Here is a 14,413-nt window from a genome sequence, read left to right as displayed (position 1 = left end):
AATAGCCACCGGATCCTTCAGTAGATCCAGACAGATCGGACAGGTAATAGAGTCCATGCTCTCTGCCATGTTGCTGCACACACGACCAGACTGAGCAGCAGAGTGTCAGTGAGATAAGTTTTGTGCTTGTGGGCGGGAACACTTCCTTGTTCTGTGTCTCTGTAACTGTCGGGGGAGTGGTGTGTGTGTGTGTGGGTGTGTGTGTGTGTGTGTGTGTGTGTGTGTATGTGTGTGTGTGAGAGTAATGCTCCACCCTATGTTCCTCTCAGCTCCCTCCCACACACACCTCATCAGGTTGCCACACAGTGTTTTAGATTAGATTAGATTTGATTCAACTTTATTGTCATTGTGCAGAGTACAATGTTGTGTTGTGTTGTGTTAGGTTGTGTTGTGTTGCGTTGCGTTGCGTTGTGTTGTGTTGTGTTGTGTTGTGTTGTGTTGTGTTGTTGTGTTGTGTTGTGTTGTGTAGTGTAGTGTAGTGTAGTGAAGTGTTGTGTGGTGTGGTGTAGTGTTGTGCAGTGTAGTGTGGTGTTGTGTTGTGTTGTGTTGTGTTGTGTGGTGTGGTGTAGTGTGAGCTATGATACTGAGCATTAAAAGTTATGTAAGTGTACATGTTGTTGTTAATAATTAACCAGGAAGGGAGGGTACTATGACTATGATGTATCAGATGATATCAATTCAGGCTGAGCTGGCTTCTTTTCCCCCCGAGAGAGAGAGAGAGAGAGAGAGAGAGAGAGAGAGAGAGAGAGAGAGAGAGAGAGAGAGAGAGAGAGAGAGAGAGAGAGAGAGAGAGAGAGAGAGAGAGAGAGACATGTATCAGCCAAGGGTTGTAAACATGGACATGTCCCACATTGTTCTGATGGGGGGAAAAGAGAAGGCCTCACTTTGCAGGTTAACCCTTTGGGGACCAGGGGTATTTTCTCCATTTTTACATACATTTTTTCTTTCTCAATTTGAAGGCACTTCCATACAAAATAATACCCAAGTGTTTCATATCATCGTGTGTCCACAACCAAGCCAGAAGAAGAGAAATGTGAGAATCTCTCTTGTTGATGAATCATCATATTTAACAAGATTGAACTGTGATGGAAATGTTCACTGTGAGTGTTGTGTTGTGTGAACTGTGATCCTGAGCAGTAAAAATCAGATAACTGTTTATGGTTCTTGTTGATCATTAACCAGGGAGAGTGTGCTCTGCTGGAAAAGTGTACTTGTTGTGTTGTGGTGTGTTCTGTTGTGGTGTGTTTTGTTGTGGTGTGTAGTGTGGTGTGTGGTGTGGTGTGGTGTGGTGTGGTGTGTGTGTTGTGTAGTGTTTTAGTGTGGTGTGGTGTGTTGTGTGGTGTATTTGGGTTAGGGATTGGGTTAGAATTTAAGTTATAATACTTTGAAATACAATACCGTTAACCAGAGCTGTCGATTCATTCAAAGACTTTATTCACAGAGAATATTTAGCCGTTCAGGTTTGCAAAGTTGACCCCGTTATCTCTTCAGTCACCTGCCTTCATAGACTTCACACAGGTTAACGCCTTCTATTCAACGTATTTCTGTTTCCTGTCTACATGCACCAATAACATTCAAGATCTATATTTCGTCATCAAGGTGTGCGCCGCCTACCTGGCTGGCACCCGTTAGTCTGGTCAGACCTTGCTGACGCCCAGGCTGATTTCAAAAGCCTTTTGTTCTGGCTGTTTATACCTTTGTTTATTACTTAATTACCCTAACTTTTAAGTACTCTATCCTGGTTTCTGCAGCTTTGATCCGTTCTCTTCACCTATAGCAAACCCCTCAATCTGACCTCACCCCTCTTGACTGCTTTCTCTAAATGTTCTAGGACCATCTGTTTTCTTGTGACCTCTTCCATTCCATTACAAACCCTTATATTGTCTTTAAATTGATCATATGTTGTGGTGTGTTGTGTAGTGTTTTAGTGTGGTGTTGTGTAGTGTTTTAGTGTGGTGTTGTGTAGTGTAGTGTAGTGTTGTGTGGTGTGGTGTAGTGTAGTGTAGTGTTGTGTAGTGTAGTGTAGTGTTGTGTAATGTTGTGTAGTGTAGTGTAGTGTGGTGTGGTGTGGTGTGAGCTATGATACTGAGCAGTAAAAGTTATGTAAGTGTACATGCTGTTGTTGATTATTAACCAGGAAGAGAGGGTACTATGACTATGATGTATCATATGATATTAACAGTTACGGTCCAGAGTCAAACTGACCTGGCCTCCATTTTCAGGCTGGCTATTCACCGGCCACTTTATTAGGTACAACTCAATGCATTTAGGCATGTAGGCATGGTCAAGATGACCTGCTGAAGGTGGTTTAAGTGACTTTGAACGTGGTATAGTTGTTGGTGCCAGACGGAGGGATTGAGGGAGGGAGGGAGGGAGGGAGGGAGGGAGGGAAGGAGGGAGGGAGAGAATGAGAGAGAGGAGGGAGGGAGGGAGGGAGAGAGGGAGAGAGAGAAGGGAGGGAGGCAGAGAGGGAGTGAGAGGAGGGAGAGAGGGAGGGAGATAGGAAGGGGAGGGAGGGAGGGAGAGAGTGAGGGAGAGAGAGGGGGTGAGGGAGGGAGAGGATGGAGGGAGAGAGGGAGGGAGAGTAGTAGAGAGAGGTAGGGAAGGAGGAAGAGAGATGGGATGGAGAGAGGAGGGAGGGAGAGAGAGGTACAGAGGGAGAGAGAGGCACGTAGGGAGAGAGAGGCATGGAGGGAGAGAAGGAGGCGGGAAGGAGGGAGGAAAGGGAGGGGAGTGAAAGAAAGAGAGAGAGAGATTGTGACAGAGAGAGAGAGATAGAGGGAGGGAGAGAAAGAGAGAGAGAGAGCGAGTGAAGCAGGGAGAGAGGGAGGTAGGGAGGGAGGGAGGGAGAAAAAGGGAGGGGGGGAGGTAGAGGGAGAAATGGGGGTAGGGAGGGAGAGAGAGAAAAAGACAGAAAGAGGGAAAGAGAGAGAGAGAGAGAGAGAGATTGGATGGGGAGAAGAGGTAGGTAGGGAGGGAGAGAGGGAGGGAAGGAGAAAGAGGGAGGGAGAGAGGAAGGGAGGTAGGGAGAGAGGGTGAGAGGTAGAGGGAGAGAGGGTGGGAGGTAGAGGGAGAGAGGGGGGTAGGGAGGGAGAGAGAGAAAAAGACAGAGAAAGAGGGAAAGAGAGAGAGAGGGATTGTATGGGGAGAAGAGGTAGGGAGGGAGAGAAGGAGGGAGGGAGGGAGGGAGGGAGAGAGAGAAAAAGGGAGAGAGGGAGGGAGAAAGAGGGAGGGACAGAGGAAGGGAGGTAGGGAGAGAAAAAGACAGAGAAAGAGGGATTGGATTGGGAAAAGAGGTAGAGAGGGAGAGAGAGAGAGAGAGAGAGGGAGAGAGAGAGAGAGAGAGAGAGAGAGAGAGAGAGACATTTATCAGTCAAGGGTTGTAAACATGGACAAGTCCCACATTGTTCTGATGGGGGGAAAAGAGAAGGCCTCACTTTGCAGGTTAACCCTTTGGGGACCAGGGGTATTTTCTCCATTTTTACATACATTTTCTCTTTCTCAATTTGAAGGCACTTCCATACAAAATTATACACAAGTGTTTCATATCATCGTGTGTCCAAAACCAAGCCAGAAGAAGAGAAATGTGAGAATCTCTCTTGTTGATGAATCATCATATTTAACAAGATTGAACTGTGATGGAAATGTTCACTGTGAGTGTTGTGTTGTGTGAACTGTGATCCTGAGCAGTAAAAATCAGATAACTGTTTATGGTTCTTGTTGATCATTAACCAGGGAGAGTGTGCTCTGCTGGAAAAGTGTACTTCTGTGGTGTGTTGTGGTGTGTTCTGTTGTGGTGTGGTGTGGTGTGTTGTGTGGTGTGTTTGTCGTAGAATTTAAGTTATAATACTTTGAAGTAAAATACCATTAACCAGAGCTGTCGATTCATTCAAAGACTTTATTCACAGAGAATATTTAACCGTTCAGGTTTCCAAAGTTGACCCCGTTATCTCTTCAGTCACCTGCCTTCATAGACTTCACACAGGTTAACGCCTTCTATTCAACGTATTTCTGTTTCCTGTCTACATGCACCAATAACATTCAAGATCTATATTTCGTCATCAAGGTGTGCGCCGCCTACCTGGCTGGCCCCCGTTAGTCTGGTCAGACCTTGCTGACGCCCAGGCTGATTTCAAAAAGCCTTTTGTTCTGGCTGTTTATACCTTTGTTTATTACTTAATTACCCTAGCTTTTAATTACTCTATCCTGGTTTCTCCAGCTTTGATCCTTTGTTCTCTTCACCTATAGCAAACCCCTCAATCTGACCTCACCCCTCTTGACTGCATTCTCCAAATGTTCTAGGACCATCCGTTTTCTTGTGACCTCTTCCATTCCATTGCAAACCCTTATATTGTCTTTAAATTTACCATATGTTGTGGTGTGTTGTGTAGTGTTTTAGTGTAGTGTTGTGTTGTGTTGTGTGTGTTGTGTAGTGTAGTGTAGTGTTTTGTGGTATGTTGTGTAGTGTAGTGTAGTGTAGTGTTGTGTGGTGTGATGTGAGCTATGATACTGAGCAGTAAAAGTTATGTAAGTTTACATGTTGTTGTTAATAATTAACCAGGAAGGGAGGGTACTATGACTATGATGTATCAGATGATATTAACAGTTACGGTCCAGAGTCAAACTGACCTGGCCTCCATTTTCAGGCTGGCTTTATTTGTGAGTTTAAAATGGAAAAAAGCTTTGATTGAAAGTCTATTGTACATTCTTACTGCATTAAAGGGATAGATCACAAAAATATATATATATATATTTTTTATATTATACATTTTATATATATATATATATATCCATTCACCGGCCACTTTATTAGGTACACCTGTTCAACTGCTCTTTAACGCAAATATCTAATCAGCCAATCACATTACAGCAACTCAATGCATTTAGGCATGTAGACATGGTCAAGACGACCTGCTGAAGGTGGTTTAAGTGACTTTGAACGTGGCATAGTTGTTGGTGCCAGACAGAGGGATAGAGGGAGTGAGGGAGGGAGGGAGGGAGGGAGGAAGGGAGAGAATGAGAGAGAGGAGGGAGGGAGGGAGGGAGAGAGGGGAGGGAGAGAGGGAGGGAGGGAAGGAGAGAGGGGGGGAGATAGGAAGGGGAGGGAGGGAGGGAGGGAGGGAGAGGATGGAGGGAGAGGGGGGGGAGAGAGGGGGGGAGGGAGGGAAAGGATGGAGGGAGAGAGGGAGGGAGAGTAGTAGAGAGAGGTAGGGAGGGAGAGAGAGAGATGGGATGGAGAGAGGAGGGAGGGAGAGAGAGGTACAGAGGGAAAGAGAGTGTCGATCATGTTTGAGCTTGTGTAAAGAGTGTAGTGTAGTGTAGTGTAGTGTAGTGTAGTGTTGTGTGTAGTGTAGTGTTGTGTAGTGTAGTGTAGTGTAGTGTAGCGTAGTGTTTTTGTGTGTAGTGTTGTGTAGTGTAGTGTAGTGTAGTGTAGTGTAGTGTAGTGTAGTGTGGTGTAGTGTAGTGTAGTGTAGTGTTGTGTAGTGTAGTGGTGTGTAGTGTAGTGTAGTGTAGTGTAGTGTAATGTAGTGTAGTGTTTTGTTGTGTGTGTAGTGTAGTGTAGTGTAGTGTTGTGTGTGTAGTGTAGTGTAGTGTAGTGTAGTGTAGTGTAGTGTAGTGTGGTGTGAGCTATGATACTGAGCAGTAAAAGTTGTGTAAGTTTACATGTTGTTGTTGATTATTAACCAGGAAGAGAGGGTACTATGACTATGATGTATCAGATGATATTAACCCTCCTATTATGTTAGGGGTCAATTTGACCCAATTCAATGTTTACTGTCTCTAAAAACATGGTTAACATACTTTTTTCAGCTAGATTTTTTATGACTTTTCCTAACTTTATGGGGTAAACAAGGCAAACATGAAATTAACCAAAAAAAAATAAAAACATGTCCTGTACACATTTTGTACGCATCGGTCGTGTTAGGGTCATTTTGACCCCTAGCACTATTGTTCTATAAAACCCTGATTTCTATCTCGTTTTTGTTGTGTTGGATGATACTGAGGGCACCTACACGTTCATTTGTGTGTGTGTGTGTGTGTGTGTGTGTGTGTGTGTGTCTGTGTGTGTGTCCTTCCTTGTGTGTGTGTGTGTGTGTGTGTGTGTGTCTGTCTGTGTGCGTGTCCATCCGTGTGTGTGTGTGTGTGTGAGGAGAAAACAGTTCCCACGAGATCTCTGATCATTCAAGAAGTAATGAGAGAGGGAAGACAAATTTCCCGCGAGAAATCTGACAGGACTCATAACAACTATGACAGTTCTCATAACAACTCTGATCATTCTCGCAGCATGGGGGGTGGGGCAAACATATAACCGCGGGAACTCTGATAATTCTCGCAGTATGTGGGGTGGGGCAAACATTGTTCCCACAACAACACTGATAATTCTCGCAGTATATAGGATGGGGCAAACATAGTTCCCGCGAGAAGTTTGATAATTCATGCAACATGGGGACAACCTTATAATAAGGGCTGCACACACAGGGCTGCACACACAGCCCTCTAAACCATTTCTCTTTGCATTTGTGCCTCAACTAAACATTTTGAAAATGACCACCAGACAGAGAAAAAGATTTGCTGCAACTGAGGTTCTGTCACAGATCTTTCAGGATGGAAGTGATATAGATGAGGATGTGTCTGAGACAGAGGATAATGTTGAGGAGGACCCTGATTATGCGGCATCCTCCTCTGATGAGAATGAAGCCAGTGAGATAGGACATTCTGACCCTCCTGTAGTTTCTCAAACACAAATAAACCCCCTTGTCATATCTCAACCACCAAGAACTAACATGACATCCAAAAATGGAAAGCTCCTATGGTCTGGATCCCCAGTTACAAGACAGGGTAAACTGACTGCAGCTAATGTCATCAAAATGGTTCCAGGCCCCACCAGATATGCTAGCAGTCATATACAAGACATACAATCTGCATTTGAACTCTTTAATGAGCATTTAATATCAACATAAAGCCCTGCAAACATCAAAACATAATTTGTTTTTCATTTTAGGTCAATGAATGAGATAGTACAGTGATTTGCATATTTCGTAATAGTCATATACAATCAATACTTGATGTATAAGGGGAGGTTGGGGGCAGTCATGTATTATTTACTGGGCTATAAAGATGGTCAGTAGGAAGGCCTAAAGTTGCTGAGACAGAAACTTGGTTAAGACTTTCAGTTAAAATCATTTTCTGCATGTTTACATTGCTCGGGTCAAATTGACCCGAAACATCAAAGTTGTAACTTTATTTGAACATAATAGGAGGGTTAATGCAGTAAGAATGTACAATAGACGTCAATCAAAGCTTTTTTCCATTTTAAACTCACAATTAAAGCCAGCCTGAATATGGAGGCCAGGTCAGTTTGACTCTGGACCGTAACTGTTAATATCATCTGATACATCATAGTCATAGTACCCTCCCTTCCTGGTTAATAATCAACAACAACATGTACACTTACACAACTTTTACTGCTCAGTATCATAGCTCACACCACACAACACAACACTACACTACACACCACTACACACACCACACCACACCACACCACACCACACCACACTACACTACACTACACTACACTACACTACACTACACTACACCACACCACACTACACACCACTACACACCAGGGCCGGTTCTAGGAATGCACATACAGTCATGAGAAAAAGTTAGGACACCCCCCAAAATATTAAGTTATTCTCTTAAAAATATGGACATATCAATATGTTATCTTCTTTCTAACAATGTCTATAGATAAAGGGGATGTAATTGAACAAAAAACTATGAAAATGTAACTTTGTAATCATTTATTTAACGAAAAATTAACAATAATGCCAATTCCTACTGAGGAAAAAGTTAGGACACCCTATGCCCTAATAGCTAGTATTGCCCCCCTTGGCTGAAATAACCTCAATTAGACGTTTCTTATAACTGTCTACAGGTCTCTGACATCAATTGGGAGAAAGTTTTTCCCACTCCTCCTTGCAGAATTCTTTCAGCTGTGTGATGTTCGAGGGGTGTCTTGCATGCACAGCCAGTTTCAAATCAATCCACAGCATCTCAATAAGATTAAGATCCGGGCTTTGACTTGACCATTCCAGAACTCTCAATTTATTTTTCTTGAGCCATTCCTTGGTAGATTTACTGGAATGTTTTGGGTCATTGTCATGTTGCATGGTCCACATCTGCTTCAGCTTCAACTTTCGAACAGATGGTCTCACATTTTCCTCAAGCACCCTCTGATACAATACAAAATTCATAGTGGATTCTATGATGGTGAGCTGACCAGGCCCTTCTGCAGAAAAGCAGCCCCAAACCATGACATTTCCACCCCCATGCTTCACAGTTGGTATGAGGTTCTTGTTCTCAAATGCTGTCTTGGTTTTGCGCCAAACATGTCTACTCTTACTGTGCCCAAATAGTTCAACTTTGGATTCATCTGTCCAAAGCACATTGTTCCAGAAGTTCTGGGCCCGTATCCTTAAAGATTCTGAGAATCCTCTCAGAGAGCTCCTAACTTAACCTAAAAATTCCTTGCCAGGAGTTTTAGCTTAGAAGTGATTCCAGAACATTTTCAGTGAACTCTGAGCCAGGAATGGATGAAAAATCCTATCTTAGTGAGGGGGTGTGGTTGACCCCGTTGCTAGGTATGAGTCATCATTTCAAAAGCCGTGATTGGTTGATCCTACAAGTTTGATGAAAATGAACTTTTGGTGATAATGAGCAAAGGATGTACCCTCAAATCAATAAACATAATTACACACTCTAATCTTATGCAGACTATAATTGTAAATAATATTTCACATTCAAGAAAATATCTGGAAAATGAATAGTAAGCTGTAGGGGTTATAGCCTAACATTAGAATCTAAAATATGTGAAAACTTAAGCTCATTACACCCTGTTCAAATAATGATTTGTGTCTCATTTGCTCATATTAATATCCTAGCTGGCATATTTTGTACTTTCACTTCCATATGGACCCCATTGAAAACAAGATGGCCTATCTCAAGGGGCTGTCCTTAATGAAGTAGAAATTGCAACGTTACAACTCAGTGTGAACTTAACGAGGGTAACACAGCTCAGCTTTTAACAATGTCTGTGATTGCTGGCTGGTCTATTTATGAAGGCTTGTTAACAAATATCCTACAAACACAGAAAATGGAGAAAAAAAGGAATCGCAAGCCGAACTGGACTGAGGAGCAAGGTTTGTTGCTGGCCCAGTTGGTGAACGAACATAAAGGTATGTTACGAGGAAAATTTGGCCCAACTGTCACTAGCCAAGGCAAGAGGCGCGCCTGGGACACAATATCCCAAACAATCAATGCCTCTTTTCCACTGGTGGTGCGGACAGGCGACGATTGTGAGAAAAGGTGGTATGTGCTGCAGTCCAAGGCAAAATATGAGATTGCAGCACACAAGCGGGAATCCTCACTCACAGGTGAGCAAAATACTATGGCCTACCACATAATCTGGCAACTTGCTCCTGCTGGCAAAGTTAATTTACATGCCTAAGTACTGTGCTCATTGACTGTTTCTTTCTAGGGGGTGAACCACCTGCAAAGCGGCTGTCCCAGGTGGCCGACACTGTCTTTCAAGTCCTGGGACACTCTGAGGTCAGTGTCACCGGGCTGCCAACAGGCATTGACACGTCAATGATGCAGGCCCTTGAAATGCAGCAAAGGTAGGACACAGGGTTATTCATATCAACAGTGTTTATTCATTGCAGAAGCCATTTCATGTGTTATCCATGCTCATTGTATTAAATTAATTTAATCAAAACAATAATTAAACTAGGCCTATGTATTTCTGTAGCATGGAGCCATCACAAGAACCGGGCCCATCAAGTTTGCCGCCTGAACCATCTGCAGCTGCTACTCAGGATAGCCCGGCGGATCAAACACCATTCCCATCCGCAGCACCTGCTCCGTCAGCATCCCTGCTGGAGAGAAGATTGCAACTCACAATTGATGTGTTTGAACAACAAAAAAAAGTCCTTTCCCTTCAGGAGGAGTACTACCGCCTTAAAATTGAACACCTAAAAAATAAACCATTTAGAGATTGTGTTCTGTGTCTTGCATTTAACAATTGCAGGTGATGTGCAGTAAAACTGTGGTAGTTCTTAATACCATCACAAGTTCTCAAATGACATGGGGCTACAGCTTGCCTGAAATGTAAATTTGTGAAGTTTGCCCTGTAAGGCAGTCCACTCTGGGCTAGGTTCCCCTGTGGAATGTGAATATCTTCTTCACCACCATCCTCATCGTTGTCTCCATCCTCATCCTCATCGCCATCCTCCAGAGGTTCTGCAATCTGTCTAACCTTGCAAATATTGTGTAATATTGCACAGGCTATGATGACTTTGCTGACTTTTTCAGGCCTCAGCCGCACCTCTCCGTGGAGAACATGAAAGCGCCTCTTAAGCTGGCCTATGCCACGCTCCACCACCGCTCTTGTTGTCTTGTGGGCCCTACAATAGAATACAGACCTTTAATTATTTGATGGAAATATTGCACTACTTGGATGCTCTAACATATTGCTTGCATTTCATTTCCATGATTTTTGTATTGTTTGGCTTACCTGTTATAGTTTAGTTGGGGCCCTTGGCGTGGCTGGAGGTAAGGTGTAAGGAGCCATGGTTTGCATGGATAGCCACTGTCCCCTAACAAGTGGCAATTAGCTGGCACATAGCGTCTCTCAAAAAGCTGTCTGATGCCACTCTCGGAGAGCATTCTCGCATCATGTGTGGAGCCTGGCCATTTAGCCACAATGTCCAAAATCTTCCAGGCCGCATTGAACACTATTTGCACATTGATGCTGTGGAAATTCTTCCTGTTAACAAAGACAGCCTCGTCCTCTGATGGCGCAATTATTCTCACATGTGTTCCATCAATTACACCCACAACGCCAGGGAATCCTGCAATGTCCATAAATGCCCTTTTATGTGTGTGTAAAGTGCGGGCATCCAGCGGGAATGAAACAAATTGTGTCACAATATTAGGTTGTGACAAAGCTGTCAGTGTTTGGGTGATGACTCTGCTGACGGAGGATTGGGACAGACCGAAGTCATCACTGCTGCATTGTTGCATTTTCCCTGTTGCCAAATACCTCAGGGTTGTGATTACTTTCTTCTCCGGTGTAATAGCGTTGTGGCGTCGAGTTGGTGAAGTAATTGCATCTCTAAGGAGATCCACCACAAACATGATTCCTGCACGATCCAATCTGTAGCGTCTCAATAATTCCCTGTCATCCAGTGTTTGCAGGACATCTCTCCTGACTCCTCTGTTGGCCATTTTGTGCAGCTGCTTAGGGTAACTCCTAAGCCACTAAAAGTCCTCTTCCCTGCTCTTAGCAGATCTCGCCTTAGGAGCCCTTTTAAGCGCTAGGACTCTTGAGGAATAGCTTTTATATTAACTGGGATTTTCGTGTCACTTTTAGGGGAAATTCTAAGAAAACGTCATGCCTCTGAGAATTTTCTTAGAATTTGGCCGCTAGGAGCCACTTTTTGCACAAAAATTCTTTAGAGATACGGGCCCAGGCTGTTCAGAATATTTTGGTAAGGCACCCAGATCCAAATAGACCGGATGCAGCTATCTTGAGGTTGTTGGAGTTGGGTTTAACCAAAAATGACTTTGTATTTAATGATAAATATTATTTACAGATTCATGGTACGGCGATGGGGAAGAAGTTTGCTCCCGCCTATGCAAACATCTATATGGCTGAATTTGAGCGAACTGTCTTCCCCAAATGCCACAAACTGCCAACACTGTATCTGCGGTATCTGGATGATATTTTTGGAGTCTGGCCCCATGGGGAACCAGACTTTCGGAATTTTATGTCAACGCTCAACGAACACCATCCTTCCATAACATTTAAATATGAATTACATCCAGAGAAAATAAATTTTCTGGACACTGAGGTGTTTGTGGAGGATGGTGAGGATGGGAGGGTGGGTCTCGGGACGAGGGTCTATTTTAAGCCGACGGACACCCATGCTCTGCTGCACAGATCTTCTTACCATCCCAGGCATACCTACAGGGGGATTGTCAAATCCCAACTGATTAGGTTTCGCCGGATCTGTGTGGCGGAGGTGGATGTGCGTTCGGCGACTCGGACCCTCTTCCAGGCCCTGGGACCGAGGGGCTATAGCAGGACGTTCCTCCGCGGCATCCAAGTGGAGGTCCAGCAGATGTTTAGTGGGGGGGGTAAACCTGCAGAAGGGAGGGACGATAAACATCTGGTCCCTTTTGTTTCAACTTATGCACCGGCCGCCCTCGAATTAAATAAAATCGTTAAAGCCAATTTTAAAATAGCACAAACCAAAATAGACCCTCTCCGGGATTTTAGAATTATAGCAGCCTATAGGAGAAATAAAAACCTGAAAGATCAATTGGTGCAGGCATCTTTAAGGACCGAACGACGTGATCCGTTACAGTCACATTTTAAAGTGAATCAATTTATCACAAATAAATATTTTTGTGAACCACAGGTCTGGATCACTGTATTCGCTCCATGAAAATCGCTGAACCGCGAAATCGCCAATTCACAAATCTTGAAAAGTAAACAGAAGAAAAAAGAGATTAGTTTGTGTGCCAGTGCATTCCTGCCTAGGCAGATGTTTTATGATTCCCCTAACCTGACCGGCCAGCGCCACAAACCCTGTCTGTTTTTATTGAATACTTTTAACATTGGCCCTCCATTTTAATATAAATAATATTTTTTCTGGGAGCTCTATCCCAGAGAAGCCTACTCAGTTGGGGGAATCGTTTATAGGGTAGGTTAAATTTTATAATGGAGGTGACCGTTTTGTGGAATGTTTTTTCATGGAGTTGATTTCCAGTGGGATATCTTTATATTTACTTTCTTAATTGTGATGTGGTTGGCCTGGGAATTGTGGAGATTTATTGGAATTGTTTGGTGTTCCACAACTAGGTCGCCAATTCGTCGTTTGGTCGATTTTTAGTACATGAGACTATATAGTAACCTACAATTTTCCGGACCTAAAACGTACCTGTTTTTATTTTTGTGAACCACAGGTCTGGATCACTGTATTCGCTCCATGAAAATCGCTGAACCGCGAAATCGCCAATTCACAAATCTTGAAAAGTAAACAGAAGAAAAAAGAGATTAGTTTGTGTGCCAGTGCATTCCTGCCTAGGCAGATGTTTTATGATTCCCCTTACCTGACCGGCCAGCGCCACAAACCCTGTCTGTTTTTATTGAATACTTTTAACATTGGCCCTCCATTTTAATATAAATAATATTTTTTCTGGGAGCTCTATCCCAGAGAAGCCTACTCAGTTGGGGGAATCGTTTATAGGGTAGATTAAATTTTACAATGGAGGTGACCGATTTGTGGAATGTTTTTTCATGGAGTTGATTTCCAGTGGGATATTTTTATATTTACTTTCTTAATTGTGATGTGGTTGGCCTGGGAATTGTGGAGATTTGTTGGAATTGTTTGGTGTTCCACAACCAGGTCGCCAATTCGTTGTTTGGTCTCCTTAGGAATAATACATGAAACTATATAGTAACCTACAATTTTCCGGACCTAAAACGTACCTGTTTTTATTTTTGTGAACCACAGGTCTGGATCACTGTATTCGCTCCATGAAAATCGCTGAACCGCGAAATCGCCAATTCACAAATCTTGAAAAGTAAACAGAAGAAAAAAGAGATTAGTTTGTGTGCCAGTGCATTCCTGCCTAGGCAGATGTTTTATGATTCCCCTTACCTAACCCTAACCCTATCCCTCATTTCTACTCCTAACCCTAACCTCATTTCTACTCCTAACCCTAACCCTAACCCTATCCCTAACCCTAACCCTAACCCTCTACTCCTAACCCTAACCCTAAACCTAAACTCATTTCTAATCCTAACCCTAACCCTAACCCTATCCCTAACACTAACCCTAACCTCATTTCTACTCCTAACCCTAACCCTAACCCTATCCCAAACCCTAACCCTAACCTCATTTCTACTCCTAACCCTAACCCTGTCCCTAACCCTAACACTAACCCTAACCCTAACTTATTTTCTAACCCTAACCCTAACCCTAACCCTCTACTCCTAACCCTAACCCTAACCCTAACCATATCCCTAACACTAACCCTAACCTAATATCTACTCCTAACCCTAACCCTAACCCTCACCCTATCCCTAACCCTAACCCTATCCCTAACCTCATTTCGACCCCTAACCCTAACCATATCCCTAACACTAACCCTAACCTAATATCTACTCCTAACCCTAACCCTAACCCTCACCCTATCCCTAACCCTAACCTCATTTCTACTCCTAACCCTAACCCTAAACCTAACCTCATTTCTAACCCTAACCCTAACCCTATCCCTAACACTAACCCTAACCTCATTTCTACTCCTAACCCTGACCCTATCCCAAACCCTAACCCTAACC

General features: G+C 43.5%; 2 protein-coding genes and 1 long non-coding RNA gene across 10 annotated transcripts in view; 1 reads left to right on the top strand and 2 right to left on the bottom strand.

The window, feature by feature from the left end:
• The window catches only part of LOC310823639 (tripartite motif-containing protein 16-like), a gene marked incomplete at both ends in the record, with an annotated part of 11,559 nt that extends 11,490 nt beyond the window's left edge, over positions 1-69 (bottom strand). Inside the window, one exon of the mRNA XM_083696522.1 lies at positions 1-69. This exon is cut by the window's left edge and continues 507 nt beyond it. Coding sequence (XP_083552648.1) covers positions 1-69 — 69 coding nt within the window.
• Positions 1-14,413, top strand: part of LOC310823880 (uncharacterized protein) — a 417,085-nt gene that overhangs the window by 118,363 nt on the left and 284,309 nt on the right. The gene's annotated exons all lie outside the window — the stretch shown is intronic.
• Positions 9,800-11,522, bottom strand: LOC310823960. Its single transcript, XR_014554992.1, has 3 exons — positions 10,577-11,522; positions 10,164-10,466; positions 9,800-9,935 (listed from the first exon to the last, which is right to left on the bottom strand). It is a non-coding gene; the product is annotated as an uncharacterized lncRNA (long non-coding RNA).

This window comes from Argentina silus, assembly GCF_951799395.1.
Source record: "Argentina silus genome assembly, chromosome: Y".
NCBI lineage: Eukaryota > Metazoa > Chordata > Actinopteri > Argentiniformes > Argentinidae > Argentina > Argentina silus.
Note: the sequence above shows the minus strand (reverse complement) of the source record. Positions and strands in the feature narration are given on the sequence as shown.